Source organism: Podarcis bocagei (assembly GCF_964188305.1).
Source record: "Podarcis bocagei genome assembly, chromosome: 13".
NCBI lineage: Eukaryota > Metazoa > Chordata > Lepidosauria > Squamata > Lacertidae > Podarcis > Podarcis bocagei.
Genome location: NC_138138.1, coordinates 7,794,440 through 7,817,863, shown reverse-complemented (window position 1 = coordinate 7,817,863; position 23,424 = coordinate 7,794,440). Strand labels below are relative to the sequence as shown.

The window sequence follows — 23,424 nt, the reverse complement described above, 5'->3', positions numbered from 1 at the left end:
GGGGAACGTATAAAGAATTGTTAATGGAAGTAGAACACCAAGTGAAATTGAAGAGGTATGAGGATATAAGAGAATTATTAACGGACTGGTTACAATACCATCATTTAAATGATATATTTAAGATGGACAAAAATAATTGTTTTGTATGAAACCTCTAAATTTGAAAAAGAGCTGTTAGAGAACAAAACAAAATTGCTTTCAAAAATGTACAAATTAATATTAGAATGGCATAAAAAAGAGGAACTGGTTAAATCAGTAATGATACAATGAGCAAGAGATTTTGGGTATAATATACAATTCACAGCAAGGGAGAAGCTATGGGATCGAGATTTGAAATTTACAGCATGCTGTACGTTGAAAGAAATTTATATAAAAATATTGTATTGTTGGTATTTCTAGTAAATTAGCAAAAATGTACAAAACAGGGTCAAATGCATGCTGGAAATGTAAAGAAAAGGAAGGCACCTTTTATCATATGTGGTGGGCATGTAAGGTAGTAAAAAAAATTGGGAAATGATATACAATGAATTGAAAAAAAATGTTTAAAATAACCTTTTCTCTCCCCCCCCCCTTTTTAAAAAAAGCCCAAAGCTTTTCTTTTAGGAATTCTAGGTGCTGAAATCCCAAGGGAGCAGAAAAGACTATTTATGTATGCGACCACAGCTGCATGGATATTATTGGCCCAGAGATGGGAAGAAGATAAAGTCCCTACCAAAGAAGAATGGCAGATTGAGTTGATGGATTATGCCAAAATGGCAAAAATGACCGGAAGAATCAGAAACCTGGAAGTTCAAAATTTTAATAAGGAATGGGGAAAATACATAATTTACCTTAAAAACCATTGTAAATAACTAAAATCATTGGTAGGATTGAAATAACACTTGTAATGTTGAATTTTGGATATAATGGAGATGTAGAAGATTTGGATTGATATAAAAGGTGCAGGAGGAAAGGGTTAATATAAGGACCCACAAAGGGGAGGAGGGAAATTCAGGAGATTCTGGAAGCATGTTTTTATGTTGGTTGTTGGATAATTCATTGTAAAATTTTAAAACCTGAAAAAGTCAACTTTTTCAGACATATCTCTCCCAACCATAATATGGGAATAGGAGTAGTGGCCTGCCTTTGGGGGTTGTTGTAACCATCACTGAGATAATGTTCCTAAAGCAATGGAGTGGCAGCAGACTGATTGAGAAAGAAGAGAGAGGCCTGAGGGCATCAACACCAGGCAGGTGAGTTGCGTGGCAAGGCCCCGGCCCCCGCAGTTTAACCAGAAACAAGCGCACAGACACGAATATGTTGGGTTAATGGGATAAATTAGGCCACAACTTTGTCAGTTATAGATGTGAGCAGTTTGGCTTAGGCAACTGGGTGAAGCAAGACTATATCCTGTCTGCAGGAAGTCTCGAGGGTCATACACGATAGGGGGAGCCCTATGATATACATCAATTAAGAGCACCCCCAGAATCACCATTGGGGTTGTGGCATGGCCCTAGCCCACACCCAGCCTTCAGACAGGAACCACACCCCCGGATCCCTTTAACAGGTTACCCCTCCCATGACAAGGCTTACCCAATGCCTAACCTTACAAAGTTGTGACAATTGCTGCTAGGTTGGCGAAAACCAAATGGCTGGTGTCAATTTGCCAAGCGGAAAAATTCCTACCCGGCCCCGACAACCAGGTGACTGACATTAGTCGTAGCACATATTCACTTATTCATTCATTCATTCATTTGTCTGCAATATTTACTGTATAGGCTGCTCTGCAACAAAGTTCTCAGAGTGGCTTTTCTCAATCAGTTCTACGGTACAATATGTTTACAGATGAAAATCACCTTGATCATATTTTTCAGGGGAGTGTGCCCTTCCGAAATCTTATGCACAAAGAGTGTCTCCAGTAGATGTCTGGTATAGTGTAAACAATGACAGAAGCAGGCCAGGCTGCAGAAATAAGAAAGAGAAGGAAGTAAAAGTTAAAAAAATCCAACCAAAAAATTCATTGCAATGTTTGATGTAGCCATCTTTAAATCTCACCTACTACCCAGAACTGGTTAAGAGGCTTGCTTCTCCCATTAACTCAATAGGTTATCTTAGGGAAGCCATCCACAATCTGCATTGTATAGGTCAGGCACGTCCAACTCCCAAGAGACAGCAATCTACTCAAAGTATTAAAATACTGGCGGCGATCTACCAATTGTCATTGCCAGCAAAAGTTGTTGAGTTTTTTTTTTTAAGGGGAGGCAAAACAAGGGTGGTGGGACTTTTGCAAACGGTCCCACGATCGACCATAATCTACCAGTGTGCCAGTGTGGTGTAGTGGTTAAGAGTGGTGGACTCATAATCTGGTGAACCAGGTTCGCTTCCCTGCTCCTCCACATGGAGTTGCTGGGTGACCTTGGGCTAGTCACACTTCTCTGAAGTCTCTCAGCCCCACTCACCTCACAGAGTGTTTGTTGTGGGGGAGGAAGGGAAAGGAGAATGTTAGCCGCTTTGAGACTCCTTAGGGAAGTGATAAAGTAGGATATCAAATCCAAACTCTTCTTCTTCTACCACTGACACCCCACGATCGACCGGTAGATGATGATCGACCTGTTGGACATGCCTGGTACAGTCATACCTCTTGTTACGTTTGCTTCATGATACGTTTTTTCAGGTTGCGTCCCACCCGCGCATGTGCAGACATGCAAAATGACATCACGCGCATGCGCAGAAGTGGCAAATCGTGACCCGCACGTGTGCAGGTGCACAGATGTGAGTTGCGTTCCTTTCAGGTTGTGAACGGACGTCCAGAACGGATCCCATTCGCAACTAGAGGTAGCACTGTATAGGTTAAATATTCCTCAAGATCTAAAAAGCCCACTAATCAAGACCTCACCCTCCTTGAATCTTTCTAAAAGGGAAAGAGTATGCACTAGAAACCTCATATCGTAAAGTCTGGTTCCCCCTTACGGTGTTAGGGTTGTGAGGCATGTACAAGGAACATATTGGCTTATGTGATCCTTCCAGGGTAGAAGGCTGCATCATGTTATTCTGTAGATCCATAGAAAGTCATGTTCATTGCCATTTCCAAAAAAACTGATTCATACATGTTGCCATGGGTGATGAGAACCCCTCAGACTCTGCTACTGCTTGGGGGACATTTATGATTTATATGACCCAACAATCTCATCGTTGGCACATTCCCACTAAATATGCGTTCATTTGCCAACATTCATCATTATTTGATATGTTTGGTATAAATGTGAACCTTGTTTTCCACCATGGAATATACTTTCGTTATCTTGTAGTTTTTATTCTTCTTGCTTTTATGACTGCTTTTGTGATTGCTTTTAGCTTGATTTTTGTTTGCAATTATATGCCTGTGTTTAAAAGAGGGGGTCTAAAAAGCTTGCATAAGCTTATGGGCTCACGTTTTTCCTTTAGACATATTAGCCAGCATAAAATTCATAAATAAATACAGATTTGAAGGGTGTGTGTGTTTGTAAATGACATGGCTAACCCATTCATGAATCCAGTGCTTTTTTCTTTTTTAAAAAAATGTTTAGGGGTACTCTCATTCCGTCTGAGACTCAGGAAACACCTGACAGGAAATGAGGCTGCCATCGGGGGTTGCAGCAATGGAACTGATGAATCATCGTGCTCTTCAACACAACTGATGATTCACCATGCTAGAGAAGAAATCAAAATTTTTTTTTTTTTAGTTTCTTCTCCCATTAGATTCACAAAATGTTGAGGAGTATGAATACCCCCATGTCCCCCCAGAAAAAAAGCACTGGATGAATCAGACTGAGGCAACCATGGTAGACCACCTCCACTAAACTTAATCCACTCACATTTTTGTCTGCCTTTGCTCTAAGAGGGCACCATCACATCATATCATCCTTGAGCACAGACCATTCTTACTCACTGAACTACAGGATGGCGTAGACTTCTTGCGCTCTCCTTTGCATCGTAAATACTTGAGAGGCGAAGGTAAAAGAGCAGATAGATTAGAAGAGGCCCAGTATATTCGGTTAGGAAAACCTGGAAGAAGGAAAAAAAAAAAGGGCACCTGAAGCTAATGGGATCATAGAGTGATATTTCCCTGTGCAGCCTTAATATCATCTGGCAAATGCCAAATGGCTAGGGTATAAATAATAACATTATTATTAGTATTATTATGGAATGGGACGTCCTTATTTTCATTGGAAGGTATGCCTGCATGCAAAGTCAACAAGACTTTTTAAGTTCACCTTTAGTTTTCATGGGGAATAGTTGGGTAAATTCAAGATGTTGCTCTTAGTATATAAAGCCCTTGAACCAGTTTACAACAACAACAACAACAACAACAACAACAACAATAATAATACATTTTATTTATATCCCGGCCTCCATAGCCAAAGCCGAGCTCAGAGCGACTAACATCATGCAAGTAAGACAATGCATAAAAACAAGCAATCAATAAATTAAGATACATTCCACAATTAATTCAAACAAATTAAAATTAAAACTGGACAAGTGGCAATCTTCAGGTTAAAATTAAAGGCGGTTACCAACTGTTTCCACTGACATTATAAGCGCCTGTGAGCGGGCCTTACTCCTTACTCATTGCCTTACTCCTTATGTACCCAATCAACCGCTTCAGTTTGTGCTGACATTATTCAGAATGAATAGTGTCCCTTCCATTCCATATTTACAAGGAGTCAGCCCTCTGCTTTCACTCTTTGAAATTCTCCAGTTTCTAGGGCCTGCTAACAACCTTTTTTGTTTAGCCAAGCCTACCCAGATACATAGTCTTAACATGGAATTTTAACATAGAATTATATAGAATCACAAGACTGTAAAGTTGGAAGGGACAATGAGGGTCATCTCGTCCAACCCCTTGCAATGCCGGAATTTTTTGCCTAATGTGGGACTCAAACCCACAACCCTGAAAGTCTCATGCTCTACTGACTGAGCTATCCCACGGATTGACGTATATCTGTTTTAAAACTGCATTTATTTCTATTTTCATGTCAATTAGTTTGAAACAGTTTATTTTATTGCTATTTTAATTAATATTATGTGGTGTTATATATAAATTGCTTACAGGGTCTTGCTGATTAAGTCGTAATTGAATTTTGTCAAATATATAAATAAAATTAAATACTGTAGTAAGAACATGTTTGTTTATTCATGCATTTTACATAACAATATGTCAGGGAACTGCCATCAGAGGCGAGAGGAGAGGTAAGACGCTCCAATGATGCAGGGGAGGGAACTAGCAAGGAGAGAGAGAGAGAGAGCTTCCGCTGGGGAAGGAAATCCAGGGGACACCAGGGAGAAAGGGGAAGCTGAGAGTACTGCGGAGGGGAGGCTCCGAGACTCTTCCAGTGATATCAGCGGACAGAGCACTGGACCTCCGCTTGGCACGCCCACACTGCGCAGAAGGCTTCCGCGCAGAGAATCTAGGAGGAGACTTGGAGTCAAAGAATTTCTATGTTGGAAGAAATTTAGGAGACGTCCACTCACGGATTCTGCCAGTGACTAAGACAGTCGCGTTGCAAGGGCTGTCAAACCAGGGAAAGTTTTAGCTATACGACTAGCTTGGAGCAGTTTGCAGTTTACGCACAAGCAACCCCAATTCCCATTACACAATACATCCATTATACAGTTATCCTTTATCCTACACTCTTTGGCTTCTCCACCCATTCCTCCGTGGGATCTTATTTAACCCTTGTTCAGCTGCATCTCCTTGATCCCCCCCCCCCTTCTGATTGTTTTTCACTGCTGTTCATGTATCTGGCCCTACTTGGAAATTTATATGGTTATTTCCTTCTTTAAGTAGTCTCCAAAGTATTCCCACTCCTCTTCCATAGCAGACTCATCCTGATTTCTTTATCTATGCAGTCAACATGGTTCATTCCACATATTCTATTAGCTTATTCTGCCAGTCTACTTTTGTGGGACTATTTTGGTCCTTCCCAGCACAGTCTTTAGCATATGCACTGCTGGGGTGCAAAGATCTGCCCAGGTCCCCAAATTTAGTTTAGCCCCCAAATTAACTTTTATTATGCTTATGTCAGACACCACGCTTACGCCTTATCTCTTGTTTATGAAAGAAGGGAGGGAAAAGAAACCTTTTTTTTATTTGCTCATTTATTTACAATACACTTCTACTTAAGTATACAACACCACCACACTTAAACTTATAAGTATTGTTTAGGCACCTACTTAGGAGAAACATCAGCCGTGTCAAAGGTGCCGCTGACCCTGCTGCCGCATAGCACCTCAATACAATACGTAACATAATATTTTGATGTAAGAGTTAATTTTGCGTGCACGGTACCATTGAGAATGACAAGCACCGTCGTTGAGTCTGACAAGCGCCGCCATTGTGAATGACAAGTCTTAGGTAAATGAGCACACAAAGTTGAAAGTCGTTTAGTGAAACAGTAGGTATACATTTAGTTAATACCTAGGTGTATATATGTATTTTGTTTTTCTAGCTTGATCAAAATTATTATTTCATCACAGGTAGATATTTAAGAGCTTAGGTGGCTTCAGCGGTGGGCGCCCCCCAGAATTCGGCGCCCGGGTGCCTCGCACCCCTTGCACCCCCGGGTAAAGATGGCCCTAGTCCTTCCACCTTTGAGCATAAATTATTCTGGCCGGTGCCGTTGCGTAGAGAAAGACACTGAGTGCTTTCTTGGGTATTTCACCCTCTATTATACTCAACAAGAACATAATGTTGCAGTTGGCATTTGTCTATCTTGGAATACAATGGGAGAGTACACCTTTGGGGGGTGAAGTCGAACTCTTGTAATTGCTGCCTCCTGTGTTGTTTTTGCTGCACTAGAAGCACCAAAGTGACCTTTCTGGGGCACAAGCCTGGGCAGTGTGTGTGGAGGTCCCTGGGCTGCACAGACATCAAGACCTCCCTCTCAGCCTCGCTATTGTGGTCCAAAGAAAAGCAGAGCAATACGTTTGGCACCAGGTTGGCTGCAGGAGTTGCCAGAAGGAGACATACAAGATGCCATCCAACCTTCTTAGGGACTTGTGTGGGGTTTATTCCTTAGCTTTTTCGAAGAAAGCATGAATTAGTCGAACTTGGCAATGTCACTGGGCATCTTTGTCATCAGTCAGCTGGCACAATTGAGGCACTGTGATGTCAAGAACAGAAAACTATTAAAGTTGCTTATTGACTTTGGGCGAGGAGGAGAGTACATTGAGGGGAGAAATTAGTAGCAACAGTGATAAAAGCAGCTGCACTATAGATTATCTAAAGCGCTGGCTTTAGTTTCTTGCCTGCTGAAATTGGAGCAGGATGCGTATTCACAAAAGAGTCCAGACCAGCTGATACAAAATGTACTGAATGCTTAGTATGCTTCTGTGTGTCATCTATTTATATGTGGCAGAAGAAGAGAAGGGGTGGATGTTTCCGTTAATGCCTGATTCCATGAATGCCAGAGAGAATTTTAAATTCAGACCATAAGCATCATCTGCCTAGATCATTAATTTGAGAAACTCACCTTACAGTGATGGTGGTGACACAGCGTTTCTGAGTCACCACCGTATATTAAAGGCACATCCTGTGTTCTGTTTAACTAACTGAGAATAGCTTTCTTCACCTTTCTTATAGAATCTCTTCTCTTGCTACTTGGTGATGCACATGCTACTTGGTGATACTGTTGGTGATCAAAAAATTGATCAACTGGTCTGGGTGACCTAGCTAGGAAGCATTTGCAAACAGTTCTTTTTTTCATTTCCTTCCAGGCTATTGAGCCACATAGAACAAATGGGCCAGTAATTTTTTTCACAGACTAGTAATCTATGCATGTTAGCAAGGCTAATGTGGCTTCTTCCATTTGTCAGTTTAAGCGTGAAAGCTCTGCATTCAGACCAACAAATACCTTTTCAGCATGGTACTGCTCAACATGGTAGGAGTAATGTTGGAAAGCTTCTTACCATGTGTGTCATATACCAATTCTTACATCCTGGGTGGTAGCTAAAGAAGTTGTAGGGTGTACTTTGATCTGTGTTTTTCCATGAACTGACCAAATTTACATTTCTCCGATTAGGGATGTCAGAGAATGCCAATGAAAATGGCAGCAGAAAATTGCTGGTGCTCACTTATTTGTTCCATGTTTGGAATAGGAATTAATCCAGCAAATACAATTGGCATTTGCTGTTGTTTTCAGTCTGAGAACGATGTGCAATGATACATAATGTAAGACATTCTTTTTCCAATTTGCATTATGTTTCCTCTGCACTGAAATGGTGTGGAATAAAAATTAATTACATAATGTTTCACCATGGTGGACAGAGATGAATCATGTAGCTTTTTGCAGCGGCTGAGCTGCAGCAGACCAGGGACTGTGCTGCATGCACTGAATACGAGGTGGAACAAGTTGTATTTATATTTCACTTTTGTATATTCAAAAGGCAGCACAAAACATAATATTGGTGTAATCCTCACAACAACCTTATAAGGAAGAGCAGTCAAATTCTCCCCATATTGCTGAGGGAAAGTAAGTTGCCTAGTAAGGTCATTGCAGAGTTGAAATTTGAAACAGGTGCTTCTTGACTTGTAGCCAGGCTTTTAGCTATTATGGGTTCTTTTGATAAGCTAGTTCCAATCTACCGAAACCTCTGTCCAAAGGAGCTCCAGGAATGTACAATAAGGCCTGGCATGGTGGAAGCACTTGTGGAAGTTTCATTAGAAAATGATAAAGACGAGTTGTGGAAGGAAGGTATTAATTTTACTGCATGCAGTGCACTTAAAGAAAATGTTATGAAAATGATGTAAAAGGTAAAGGTAAAGGTACCCCTGCCCGTACGGGCCAGTCTTGACAGACTCTAGGGTTGTGCGCTCATCTCACTCTAGAGGCCGGGAGCCAGCGCTGTCCACAGACACTTCCGGGTCACGTGGCCAGCGTGACAAAGCTGCTCTGGTGAGCCAGCGCAGCACATACGGAAACGCTGTTTACCTTCCCGCTAGTAAGCGGTCCCTATTTATCTACTTGCACCTGGGGGTGCTTCTGAACTGCTAGGTTGGCAGGCGCTGGGACCGAGCAGCAGGAGTGCACCCCACTGCGGGGATTTGAACCGCCGACCATGTGATCGGCAAGTCCTAGGCGCTGAGGTTTTACCCACAGCGCCACCCACGTCCCTAGAAAATGATGTACAGATGGTATTTAACACCAGCTAAATTGGCTAAAATGTACAAGACAAGAACTAATGAGTGCTGGAAATGTAAAGAAAGGGAATGTGGTGGACTTGTAAACAGGTAAAGGCTTTCTGGGAAATGGTATATAATGAGTTAAAGAAGTTTTTTTAAAAAAAAATACTTTTATTAAAAAACCAGAAGACTTTTTACTGGGTATAGTGGGTGACGAGATACCAAGGGAAGTTAAAAGACTGTTTATGTGTGTAACAACCGCAACAAGAATTCTTTTAGCCCCCAAATGGAAACAACAAGAAGTACCAACGAAAGAAGAGTGGCAGGTGAAGATGATGGACTTTGCAGAACTGGCGAAGCTGACAGGAAAAATCCGACACCAGCATGATCAAGTATTCCAAAAAGACTGGAGTAAATTCATACGATATTTGAAAAATTATTGTAAGCAATTAACATCACTAGCAGAGTTGTCCAATGACTTGTAATGAGAAATTTTCTATCTATATTTATTTAATTTTTGAGACATTCTGTAACAAGTCTAATTAGAATTGGAAAACGTATAAATTGCAATGATATAAAAATAAATTTCAAAAGCCATGAGGCGGGAGGGAAGGAAGTCGATAGGCGCCAAAGAGCCAGGGTGGTATAGTGGACAATGATGATGTGAAGGTATAGCATTAAATGGAAAATAATTAAAAATTATATTAAAAAAGAAAATGATAAAGTGTGTTCTCCCTAACAGAGAGCATGTGTTGCGGTTGGGGGAACAAGCCACCCTGCCGTTACTGGGCAGATTTGGTGAGGAACCCAAGCCTTTAAGTGGTTAAAATTGGGTTGCTGGGGAGTTTTGATTGATGCCAATTTGGAGGAGGGGTCAGAGTCTTTAAATACAGGGGCCAGACGTTGGGCGTCCTCTTGGCCATTTTGCACCGGATCACCCGCCCTCCCTCCCTTTTATAGGGTGGTTTTTTCTTGATCGCTTGACCTTGCTATGCCTGTCAGGGGGTCGTCCACCTTGGAGCGGGGGCCTGGTAGGAATTTTGCCATCTCCCTGATTGGCTGGTGCCATTTGGTTTTTGCCTACTGCGTAGCAAATCGTCACAACTTGTAAGGTTGGCAGTTAGGCATTGGTTAAATTGGTGCTTGGAGGGGTAAGTGCCTATCCCTCCAAATGATGCGGAAAGGGAATTCCGTTAAAGGAATCCAGGGGCTTGCCATTCTTTCGTCCTTGTCCCCGGAGTCGGACTTGGGCCGTGCAAGCCCCACAAGAACATGAGGGTGAGAAGTGAGGGACTGATGCCCAGCTTCATTTTCTCACCCAATACTTGTTTCCCACGCTAGCTTCCGTTGGTGTCCGGAAGGCCAGCTCTGTCCCTGAGGGCATGGACAGATAGTCATAACCAATGCCTAAGCAACCACTCACATTTTTTTGTATTTTGAATAAAGTTGTGGCCAAAATTATGCCAAAAACCTTAATCAAAAAATTGATGTGTGAAGTGTGAATTTTTTGAGGGGTGGCATTGTGGGACTCAACACGCAAAAACCAACAAAGCAAGAAGCACCTGTCAAGTTAATGCACAACTCTGCCGTGTAAATATTACCAAAAGTTAAACTTACTGTTGTCCAGGTGACTTGCTGACCCATGTCCGTGAAATACAGCGTAATGATAGAAGAAGCTGCAAGGGCCTTTATGTTGACGGAGTCTCTCAAGTAAGACCCATCTATGATAACAAAGAAACAGAAGGAGGTGACATGCAGTATGAACTGAAACACTGCTTATGTGTTACATGCTTGGCCCAATTCCATGAGATGTCCGACTAACACATAGCCACTGAAATGCCAAATCTGTTCAGGTAGCGTTCAAATGGCCTCATACCACATTTGCTTCCTGCCAGTCCACAAATCACTTTTGAATGGGAGCACAAGATTACACCAAGTCTGCAACAGCTGCAGGACAAGTCACTGGGGTATATACCACAGTGACCAAACATTATGTGGTCAGCATTTGATGCAATACCTTCACAGAGAAATCGCCTGACATTGATTTAAGGATGCAGCATGAGAACATTGTCCCAGGTCTTATTTATTTGCCCAAGTTGCTCAAATGGTGGACTTGCAAAGGGTGAGTTCCTCATGGCTCAAATTCACGCTTCTAGCCCAGGGGTCAGCAAACTTACCGCACCTCAGGCCTATGTCTCCAGTGCCGATCACATGGCAGACCAGAGGGTGGGGGAGCGCGTGCCCATACGCGTGCACATTTGTTATTTCCTGCGCACTTCCGGGTTGGAGGAACACCGGAAATAGCTTGTGTGCATGTGCACGGGCCTCCTCCAACCCGGAGGTGCACAGGAAATAACACTTGCGCATGTGCAAATAATGCTTGTGCATGCGCACAAACTATTTCTGGTGCTCCTCTGACCCAGAAGTGGGCAGCCACGCAGTGCAGCGGGCGTCGGCAGCGGGTGTTGCTGCGGGCCGAATAAACGAGTCCCTCGGGCCTTATCCAGCTCGCGGGCCTTAGTTTGGGAACCCCTGTTCTAGCCGGTAAGGAGGACAGGCAAGCAATCTCCTTTCTTGCCAGCATGAAAGAAACAGAACAACAAAGATGGTTCAGTGCTATCAACACACACCATGTTCATGCTGGTCAGAGAGGAGGTTGACCTTTGGGGCTACCACCCCTCCTTCACTTCCCAAAGATCTTTTGGCAAGACTAGCAACTGAAGACGGCAATGCATACATAAAATATAAGACAATCTTCACATTTGCAAATCTGTGAAAATATTGGGGGAAATCTAAACTGGCACAGTCAGTATAGCAAAACATTTATTTCTTGGTTTGTCTATCCATATTATAAACATTGGGAAGCTCATTCTCATGTACAAAAGTTAATGTGGAAATTCATTCAGAAAACAAGCTCTAGAGCAGGGCTTCTCAAACTTGGGCCTATAGCTGTTTGAGGACTACAATCCCCATCATCCATGACCACTGGTCCTGCTAGCTATGGATGTTGGGAGTTGTAGTCCAAAAGCAGCTGGAGACCCGAGTTTGGAAAACCCAGCTGGGGAGTACCTTGGCAGAAAAACAAGTACTTACTGCGTTCAAGTCGCAGGCCTATGCGAGATGGCGACCACTGGGGACCTGCATTCGAATAAGTGAAAAATGTACCTTTCATTCTGAAACATTTTTTTAAAAAAGAATAAGAAGGTTGCTCTTAGAAAGAACAGTCTGGCAACAAATGAGAGCACAGTGCAAAAGCAGAGTAGAGATTTAAAGACCTCAGCTAACCTAATAGAAAGATATTTAAATCCCCTACTTTATGTGTCTTTCATATCAACCAGGGCACATATTTTCTGTGAACGTGAAATGCATCAATTTTGATGTCTAGGTTGTCCAGGCCTTAAATAGCAAAGGTCATCATAAATGTCATTTAAGGTGAATGGGAATCAAGTGTCTGAGAATTCTCAAGAACACTTCGATGTCACTGCAGAGAGATAACGGTATCATTTTGACAACCCTGTGTTTCATTCTCCCCCAGACTGGAAAATGCTCCTGGGAAGGAGCTATACCACCTAGAAGACTTTCTGTCTGAAAATAAATATATATATATTGGGAGCTTGCTTCACTTTGCCTGGACAGTCCTGTTAAAATTTGTACTGCTTGTGGTAGAGGAACTGAAATACTGTCACTGTTAAAAGTTTATAAAATATGAAAAAAATATGAACAAGACACCAGGGAGTTCAGATGTGAATGCAAAAGGAAAACATATTTGTTTTCTCCCCAGAAATTATCCAGCCCCGCTGCAAAGGAATGCAATGGATTTATTTAGTATTTTAATAGCTAGGAGTTCTAGCTTATAAATTGGTAGATTAACCAACTAAAAATTTAGTTGATTGACCTCAACCAATTTTAACTGATGGGGTAAGGATGAAATACACACCTATTTATATACTGAGGCTACTTTGGTTTGGCTATGTGGGAGGATGCTGGAAATTACAGGCTGGTTAGCTTAACAGCTGTCCCATGGAACCTGGTGGAAAGCTTTGTTAAATATGTAATTACCAAGCATATAGAAAAACAAGTCTTGTTGAAGCAGAACCAGCATAGCTTCTGCAAGGGTAAGTATTGTCTCCCACAAGATTTAGAGTTCTTTGAGAATGTCAACAAGTATATAAACAGAGAAGATCCAACTGACATTGTGTTCTCAGCAGGCTGGAGGAAAATCTCAGGTTTGCAGAAATACAAAGAGAGAGAGAGAGATTGAGAGAGAGCGCTTTAGCACTTTAGCAATAATAATAATAAACACTTCTCCAAGGGAAGTCCCCCTTCCAACTAAGCATGCTCATTTAAGAAGGAATTCAGGCAGGGAATCTGGGATAGGGCTGTGTGGATATAGTGACTAGCTGAATCCCTGAACAGAAGAAGCTCCTTACTGTAACATTTTGTTGCAGGCCCCATGTATAATCCTAATTGTGGCATCGGTTCTCTGAGTGTTAATCCTTACATAGCCAAAACACAAGGTGAGATGTCAACAGGCTTGAGGAAACCCAAATGTTTAAAGAAGTACAAATATATATTCCATCTCCTCAGAGTATTGTGAAAGAACGATGTCAATCAACATTTGATGATCTCCTTCTACCGGTCCACAATAGAAAGTGTCCTTTCATACTGCATCACAGTGTGGTTACGCTGGTTTGACATCAACTGATAGGAAGTGCCTACAGAGGCGGGTGAATACAGCAGAAGATATTATGGGCTATTCCGTGAATCCGCTGGATGAAATAGTGGAAGAACATTGCCTCAGGAGAGTGAGTAAAATTCTCAGGGATGATTCACACCCTGGCTGGCACTTTCTTGATCTCCTGCCCTCGGACAGAAGATATAGAAGCACGATTAGTCGCACCAACAGGGTAAAGAACAGCTTCTATCTGTGGGCTGTTAGGCTGCTGAATGAAAAGATAATAACAGGGCAACTGACTTTTGGGTTTGGTGGGTGTGCGTCAGTAAATGAGGGGAATTAAGACTAAGAGAGCTGAGTGGGGGGTGCTCATGTAATCTCACTGTATAGAAGTTGTACAAGTGACAATAAAGTATTTCAATTCTCTCTCTCTCTTTCTCTCTCTAATAAATATATATACAGTGGTACCTCAAGTTACAAACGCCTCAGGTTACAAACGCTTCAGGTTACAAACTCCGCTAACCTGGAAGAGTTATCTCGAGTTGAGAACTTTGCCCCAGGATGAGAACGGAAATTGTGTGCCGGCGGTCCAGCGGCAGCAAGAGGCCCCATTAGCGAAAGCACACCCCTAGTTAAGAACAGTTTCAGGTTAAGAACTAGAGGTACTGCTGTAAAGGAATAAATTTTCTAAGCGGAAAAAAAAGCAACCCGAAACCACACACCCCAGACTAATGCAGACTAAGCATGCTCAGTATGCGCAGAATAATGTTGGGTGTCTGTTATGGGGGTGGGGGGAATGAAAACCAGGAGGATAGGGGCAGTGACGTAGCTAGCTGCTCCAGCACCCGGAGCGGCAGAGGCAGGGCGATCTGCCCACGGGGGCGGGGCAGCAATCTGCGCACGGGGACGTCGCGGTGATCCGCGCATGGAGTCCATCTGGGGGACACAAGCCCCACACAGCTGTTTCGGACAGCATGGGGTCCCAAGTCACCATGTCACTCCCAGGAGAAATGTGTGGCTTGGGCACGGTAAGTGCCGCCCCCCCCCCGCGCGGTGTGCCATTTTGTCACCCCCCCTCCAGGATGGCACCCGGGGCAGACTGCACCCCCCTTCCTACACCCCTGGGCAGGGGAATGGCGCTTCCTGAAAGGTGGCTTGGCTAGTTGGCTGTAACACTGAAGAGGACCAGTTTCCACAGCATTGTGGTGGCTTATTTTTAGCTCCCTCTTAGTTATCAACCAAATCAGGAATCAATCAAGGCTGAGCTTTATGTATGAAAGAGTGGTGATTAAAGCTATTTTATCTGCACCGCCTCCATAATATTGGGATAGCAGCTGCACACATTTCTATTTCAACATTGCATATAGCTGATTAAGCCACATTTTCTCTGATTAATAAAACGTGTGACACTGGATTATGCTGATGCAAGTATATCACCGCTGATGGGGAGAATGGACCAACATGTCCTTATGTTTCAATATGTGCACATTCTGCCTAAAATGCTCACGCAATATGCCAATGCGTTTCTCCCACGCTGCTGTCGCAGGGAGTCTGCACTGCTGCTACTCCCCTCTCCCCAGTGGTGAACGTCAAGCAGAAAGCTTGCAGTCTTAAAGTAAATAAAGGAAAGATTCCTACAGAAAGCCTTGGATTCACTTTTACAAGTTTTAAAGAACAGCCATGATCAGGGTGGATTTTCCTACACCTTTTCAATCAAATTAAACAAGTCTGCATCAAATACATAGACGAGAGGCTTGCAGGGAAACCTAGCCCAAGCTTCCTTTGAATAAAGGCCTGTTAAAGTTTAGCAAATACAATAGACCAACAATTTACAAGAATTTAACATTCAGTTTTATGTGCTTGGCTTTTTTAAAAAAGGGGGGGGCAGAAAGTGGGGTGGGTCTCCTGATCTGATTCAGGTGTGCTGCTGATGGTACAGTGGTACCTCGGGTTAAGAATTTGATTCATTCTGGAGGTCCATTCTTAACCTGAAACTGTTCTTAACCTAAAGCACCACTTTAGCTAATGGGGCCTCCTGCTGCTGCCGCGCCGCTGGAGCACGATTTCTGTTTTCATCCTGAAGCAAAGTTCTTAACCAGAGGTACTATACTATTTCTGGGTAAGCGTAGTCTGTAACCTGAAGCATATGTAACCTGAAGCGCCTGTAACCTGAGGTACCACTGTATTAACTTTTTTCAAAAAAGCAAACATAAGATCTCCAGTTCCACTTCTCATTTGGCCCTAGATGTAAAACTTCGAAAAGTCTGTTCCTTTCAGTTCCAGAATTAAACTGACAGAGCGTGTTCTCCCTAACAGAGAGCACGTGTTGCGGTTGGGGTAACAAGCCACCTTGCCATGACTAGGCAGATTTGTGAGAGACCCAAGCCTCCTAAGGGGTTACGATTGGGTTGCTGGGGCAGTTTTGTTGTTGCCAAATTTGGAGGAGGGGGTTAGAGTCTTTAAATACAGGGGCCAGACGTTGGAAGTTCTCTTGGCCGTTTTGCACCGGAACACCCGCCCTCCCTCCCTTTTATAGGGTGGTTTTTTGTTTTGCTCGCTTGACCTTGCTATGCCTGTCATGGGGTCGTTCACCTTGGAGCGGGGGCCTGGTAGGAATTTTGCCATCTGCCTGATTGGCTGGTGCCATTTGGTTTTTGCCTACCGTGTAGCAAATCGTCACAACTTTGTAAGGTTGGTGGTTAGGCATTGGTTAATTGGTGCTTGGAGGGGTAAGTGCCTATCCCTCCAAATGATGCGATGGGAATTCCGTTAAAGGAATCCAGGGGCTTGCCATTCTTTCGTCCTTGTTCAGGGAGTTGGACTTGGGCCATGCAAGCCCCACAGGAACATGAGGGTGAGAAGTGTGAGACTGATGCCCAGCTTCACTTTCTCACCCAATACTTGTTTCCCACACTGGCTTCCGTTGGTGTCCGGAAGGCCAGCTCTGTCCCTGAGGGCATGGACAGATAGTCATAACCAATGCCTAAGCAACCACTCACATTTTTTGTATTTGAATAAAGTTGTGGCCAAAATTATGCCAAAAACCTAAACAAAAATTGATGTGTGAAGTGTGAATTTTTTTGGGTGGCAATTGTGTGGGACTCAACACGCAACTATATAATTAAACACTTAAATTAAAAAAGAGATATTTTTAAGGCAATTGCATTAAGCACTAAGTCCCTAAAAGCAATACTTTTACAACTGGGATTTCTCTAAAAACTTGCCAGTCTAATAGTATTTGTGACTGATTGCCCTGTGGTGAGAGGAAAGATAAACACTTTCTGATTCAGAAAATAAACATTCTGCATCTTCAGAAGTCACATGAGGGTTTTTTTGTCTCTGAATTCCCATGTGGATGAACTCTAGACAGAATGAACACCAGCACTAGAAGACACTCAGTTGTCTCTAAATATCTATGGGCTCGTGGGAAACTTGTTGCTCATGAGGCAGAATTTATCTCCTACAGGTATGTGTCTGCTTGACACATACATATAATAAATTGCAGCAAATTTCAACAGTTCATATAACTTGCGTTGAGATTGCGCTCAATGCGGCGAAGCAAGACTATGCACCATATTACAGCCCATTCCCCACCCCCACACAAAAAGAGGAGACAAATGCCTCCATTACTAACTCCATCCACCTGGCAGTAAGCTCCATTGAATTTAATAAGGCGTACTTCTGAGTAAGGGACGTGGGTGGTGTTGTGGGTTAAACCACAGAGCCTAGGACATGCCGATCAGAAGGTTGGTGGTTCGAATCCCCGTGACGGGGTGAGCTCCCGTTGCTCAGTCCCTGCTCCTGCCAACCTAGCAATTCGAAAGCACATCAAAGTGTAAGTAGATAAATAGGTACCACTCCAGCGGAAAGGTAAATGGCATTTTTGTGCACTGCTCTGGTTCGCCAGAAGCAGCTTAGTCATGCTGGCCACATGATCCGGAAGCTGTGCACCGGCTCCCTCGGCCAATAAAGGGAGATGAGCACTGCAACCCCAGAGTCAGTCATGACTGGACCTAAGGTCAGGGGTCCCCTTACCTTTACATTTTACTTCTGAGTAGACCTGCTTACGATGGCAGGCTTTTTCAACCAGTTCCAACCCAGTTACCTTGCTGGTTGCTCTTCCTTTCGCTGTTCTCCCCTACCATTTTCGCCCTCACTACCCATCTCTTCTCCCATGCCTTCATATCCCAAATGGCTGTTTCCATCCCCACCAGTGGAGAACAAACTCTGTAAATAAGCCCATTCCAAAAGGGCTTGCTCGTGCATTGCTTCAGGCTGTGGCAAGTATGAAAAATTACCGTATTTTTTCGTCTATAAGATGCACCCCATGTATAAGATGCCCCCCATTTTGGGGGACTCAGATTTAAGATAATGGGGGGGGGGAGATGACCCCGTGTATAAGACGCCCCCTAATTTTTGACATTATTTTTTAAGGAAACAAACGTAGTCTTATACACGGAAAAATACGGTATGTTGTTTGCTGCCTCTTGGTCTGCCACCTGAGACACAAGCCCCCTTTTGCCTACCCCTTCGATGTGGGCCTGTCTCTCTCTCTCACACACATACAGTTTATTCTGAGTTCTTGGTGATAGATGACAGCTTTTTCCCTATGCAATAGGCCCCGCCAGGTACTTACATACTTTGTGAAACTTATGTTTTACATCGAGAAGCGTTGATGATGGTGGTATCTGAAAATTGGAGAGGAAGAAAATATGTTGTACTCGGCTTTGTCTCGTCTGTTTTTTTTGTTTTTTACTCTGCTTTGCTTTTGTATTTCTAACAGACCCCAAAGAAGTATTTAAGAAGATTAAAACATTTCCCTCTCAATCTGAACTGTGCCATACTCCCTGGGCACAACTGAACCAAAGTCAAGCACTTTAAGTTCCATTGTTCTCATTATTATTATTTTTTAAAAAGGACACACATCTCACAAATGCAGGCTCATGTAAATGATGTAACAACATGCACATTAAGGCATGCATGTAGATAGATGTTCAGTTCCTATGAACCCATGAGCTGGTGTCAGAGCGGCCGAATGACTGAGCTATGAGTCAGTAAGTTCAAATTTCACCTCTATTATGCAGGCACAAGATTCCTTTAGGCCAGCAATTCTGTCAATCCTTTATAACATACGAGCTGCAATATGGGGTTGTTCTAAGGATTATAGGTGAAGGACTTTTGCACTTTCTAAAGTACAATGCAAATACGTTATTATTACCCTTCTACCACAAAAATGGCCTGAGTGCATCCAAGAAACACTGGTTTCAAATGAGAATGTAAAACGCAGACTATTATGGAAACTGAATACCTCCTATCAAATTAAAGTAGTAAATCTAGATGATATATAACAAATATAGATATAGATGTATGCAGGCTTATCTGGGACTAAGTCCTACTGATTTACTTTCTGAGTAAATATGCATAGGATTGCACATCCTGAAAATCAAACATTAAAATACCATCACATGTCAAATATAATCTGCTACCATAATATCCAATGTTAAATATCATCAGATATCAAACACTGGCACTGAACAGCAAGACTCCGAATATTCAGCATTATTTTAATGTTGAAATCTGCAGTAAAGGACATTACGAGTGCAAACTTGTTCTGTCTTCCTGCAGAAGAATCTATAGCTGTTGCTAAATAGGAGTCAAATACTGTGAAAAAATCTAGCCTAGAATATTAAAACAGCCTTCATTTATAGTGGAGGGTGGGAGGAATAGGCAGAAAAGCAGAATTTGAGATTTACAGATAAATGCATCCCATCTTCCAAAGCCTAGTTCTGGACTTAGGTCTGTTTGATTCACTGCCCTGTTTGAAAGTTACAGGGTTTCATCAGTGCCACAGGGTAAAAAAGAAAAGGCAAATCTGTCCTTTCCTATGGAAAGTTAAATATAAGCTGCAATATGAACATCACAGAAAAATAACACAATTTGATTCTTCCTATCAAGCTGTAGAATGAGTTAGATGCATTTACAATTTGGCCAGAAAGGAGGTTAAAAATTATTGCATGTAGCCATATATATAGGCAGGAAAGCAAGACTCAGAATACTCCTAATCATGTCTACTCAGAAGTAAGTCCTATTGAATTCAGTGGGGCTTACTCCCAAGTCAGTGGAGTTTGGCTTGCAGGGCAAGTCATGCATTTAAGATCACACATCCCACAGCGTGCTGGAGTAGGTAGTGTGTGATAAAAAACATGCAAACCACATCGACTCACCTTGTCCACTACACAAATCTGTTTTTTGCTGTGGGCATCAAGGATCTCCACTTCAAAGTAAGTTGTTTTGGAGTGCCTTAAGACTGGAGGCGGTTTCAGGTGGCCAGCCGAGAGGACAAGCTGAGACAAGCTGAAGAAACTTCTCGTGTCATTATGTGGCAGTGCAGGTCCATGGATAGCGAGGTCTCTCTTGTGCTCCAAAGAGCTGGGCTTATGTCTCCTGAACATGGCGGGAACAAAACACTAAGGCCTGTCATGTCAACGCTGGACACCTCTGAGGAGAAATCTGTTGTCCCGGCATCAGTTAAATACAAGCACAGGCCAGTGGAACACGAAAGGTCAAGTGACATTCCATTTGGAGAGTCTTAGTTTTATATAGCAGGATTGGAAACAATGGGTCTCTAATCCGTGACTATATTTAGCGGGCTATTGTAATGTGCTGTGTTACCTTTTTTTTATTTTAAACACAATGTTTGAAACAACATGTCCTGCTCCGTTCCTTATCTTCATTTGCTAATAATTACAAGCCAGTCCGTTTTTTTTAAAAAAAGAAAAAACAGCCAGAGCTATAAAGGAACCAGAAGTGATATGCAATGGAATGTCATCATTATCTATAGAAGCCGGGTGTGTAAACAGGTCCATTTATGAAAATGCAAGTCAAATGTCATCCGCGTGGGAGATGTTTCTTAATGCAGAGCACGTCTATACTAAGCTTGGCATGCCGATCAATTAACCGGTCAAATATTGTCAAACAACTGCCAAACGTTCCATGAGGGATTGTGTAGGTGGTGGCTTTCCATTTTTAATTGTGCCGTGCTGTCATCCGATAGCAAAAGCGAAGGAGCGAAGGCTTCCTGATTCCCAGCCTTGCAGGAATCGAGATGCAGACATGCACACAGACTCCTGCATGCTCTCACACATTTCACCTAGGATTAAGCACCCCAGTTCAGACATCAGGCTAGAGGCTGTCACATTCCTGGCCTTGGCTAATGACCTGGTCGTGACCCAGAGAATGTGGCGTTGTGGCTTCTTGCTGCTGGCATCAGTGCCCTGAACTGACACATGGTTCAGAGTAGAGTTCACCGAGCCAAAGCACAGTACAAACCTGAGCACCTTAGTAGTATTAAGAACACATTCAAATAAATGAAAGCTCCATTGCTGGACTGGCTGGTTCCCAGACACCAGCCAGGGAATTCCCTAGGGAATCCTCCCCCACCCCCCGGAAGAAGACTCAGGGCCAGGGGATTGGTGGTGGGACAACGATGAGTGGTCAGATAGAAGAAGGAGCAGAATGAAATTAATGAATGTTAGAATGATGTCAGAATGAAGTTAAGTGGTTTAAGCAGCAATGCTATAAAGGTGTATGTAAAAAAGGGATTGTTAACAGGTGAGAATCCAAAGTTATAATATATTATGTTAAAGGACTAAGATAAAAACAAAGAGGAAAAGAAATTGATGAACTAATTAATTGAATTGGAATACAAAAAAGGGAGGTGTGAAGAGGTCAGGGAAACAAGGAAATGAATGTAAGGTATGGAAAGACTGATGTATTTTTAAAAGTGTTTTTTATTTTTTTTGTATTTTGTATTTTTTCTTTTGTCTTTCTTTTTCTTCTTTTTTTAAATTCATGTAATTCTTTTCTTTGAAACCTTAATAAATATCATTTTTTTTAAAAAAGAAGGAGCAGAATGAGAGGAGGAGGTATCGGAAGCCAAAGAGGTAAAGGGGTTTAGTGAACAGGAAGAGGTTGCAGCAGAGCACAGTTCAGACGCTGAGGCAGAAATCATGTCCTCCCTAAAAGAGGGCACGTGTTGCAGTGAGACCTGGAGACTGACCTCCTGGTTGTAGGTGGGTCTATCGGATAGCCACAACACCTGATTGGTAGGTCCCTTGTTGCTGGGTTTAATCTGGCCAATGGGGTACAGTCCAAATGGATCAAGGGACCTATTTATGCCCATGCACGTGTCCCAGAGCTTCCTCTTTCATCTCGTGCATCGGAACACCCGCCCACCTCTCCCTAATTTTAGGGCATTTTGCGCTTGACCTTGCTATGCCGTCGTGTGTCGTCTGTCGTTGAGACAGGGGCACGGCAGGAATTTTCCCCACATGGCTGATTGGCTGTTGCCATTTGGGTTTCGCTTGCCGGGTAGCAATTCGTCACAACTTGTAAGGTTGCGGATAGGCTCTGGTTCAGGTGATAGGGATGGGAGAACACTCTCGCCATCCCTATGTGAAGGGTATTCCATTAAAGGAATCCAGGGACTCAACTTGGTTTGGTCAACCCCCAAAAGAATGTTGTGCCCGTGCCTGAGTCCAGGGGAGTGAACAGAGTCTGTTCCTGGGCTTTTAACCTTCCTTAGGTGTTCACCTTTCTCTGACCTATGATAGAGCTCTGGGTCAGCGATACCTGCAAGGGTGCAGGGAGCTAGTCGAACCAGAGCCTATGCAACCACTCACTTTCTGTAATCAATAAAGTTGTGGCCTAAATTCTGCCAAGAACCAAAACTAAAATTTGAGTCAAATGTGTCTTTATTTAGGGGGGAGGTCTCTGGGTCTGAACACGCAAATGGGGATGGAGAGGAGTAGGGCCAGGAGACAGAGAGGCTGGCTGCTGAAGAATCCAGGGAGTCTCCCCCTCCTCCTGTGACCAGCTCCTCTCCCTCCAGTCTCCTAGAACACAACAAGACATGAACAGGCAGTGCACAGGGTGGTTATACACAGACACATACAAAGTGGGGCTGCGTGGGAAAGACCCTGGAGATGAGGAGTCCTAATGAGCACAGGAAGGCAGGAGCCTTCTGTCCTCACAACCACTTCATTGGGTCAAGACCTCCTAAAAAGATTTGTTGAGACCACTAGGCCTGAGCTGTGGATTGTTTCCTTGAATAAAGAGTTAACTTCACTGGCCTTGGGTGATTCATTGTTTTGTTGTTGACCCAAGCCCGACTCCAACTCTGACATCAATGCAGTTGCAGCAAATAGGAATGAATTAGTTTATTTCACTATTAATTGACCCCAAATAAATTATTATTATTATTATTATTATTATTATTATTATTATTATTCTGTATTGTTTTTAACACTCGATTGGGAGCTGCCCAGAGTGGCTGGGGATGGGCAGGGTATAAATAATAAATTATTATTAGTAGTAGTAGAAATGGTAAATAATAATAATAATACCTTTATTGTCATTGTACAACCTGTGTACAATGAAATTAACCAAGCCTCCCCCCCCCAACACTCAATCTCTTATCAAACGACACACCACCTCACAAGTCAATTTCACTATGTTATTTTTCATTCAACAGCCTAGCAGCCCATGGATAGAAGCTATTTTTTAGCCTGTTGGTATCGCTGATTATACTTCTATATCTTCTGCCCGAGGG

General features: G+C 42.9%; 1 protein-coding gene across 1 annotated transcript in view; it reads right to left on the bottom strand.

The window, feature by feature from the left end:
* TECRL (trans-2,3-enoyl-CoA reductase like) overlaps positions 1 to 20,339 on the bottom strand; it is a 35,904-nt gene extending 15,565 nt beyond the window's left edge. Inside the window, exons 1-6 of the mRNA XM_081166747.1 lie at positions 20,039 to 20,339; positions 18,451 to 18,502; positions 12,233 to 12,277; positions 10,757 to 10,860; positions 3,908 to 4,023; positions 1,836 to 1,941 (exon numbers count right to left, since the gene is read on the bottom strand). Coding sequence (XP_081022873.1) covers positions 1,836 to 1,941; positions 3,908 to 4,023; positions 10,757 to 10,860; positions 12,233 to 12,277; positions 18,451 to 18,502; positions 20,039 to 20,266 — 651 coding nt within the window. The 5' untranslated portion in view covers positions 20,267 to 20,339. The remainder of the gene's footprint in view (positions 1 to 1,835; positions 1,942 to 3,907; positions 4,024 to 10,756; positions 10,861 to 12,232; positions 12,278 to 18,450; positions 18,503 to 20,038) is intronic.
* Positions 20,340 to 23,424: the final 3,085 nt, after the last annotated feature.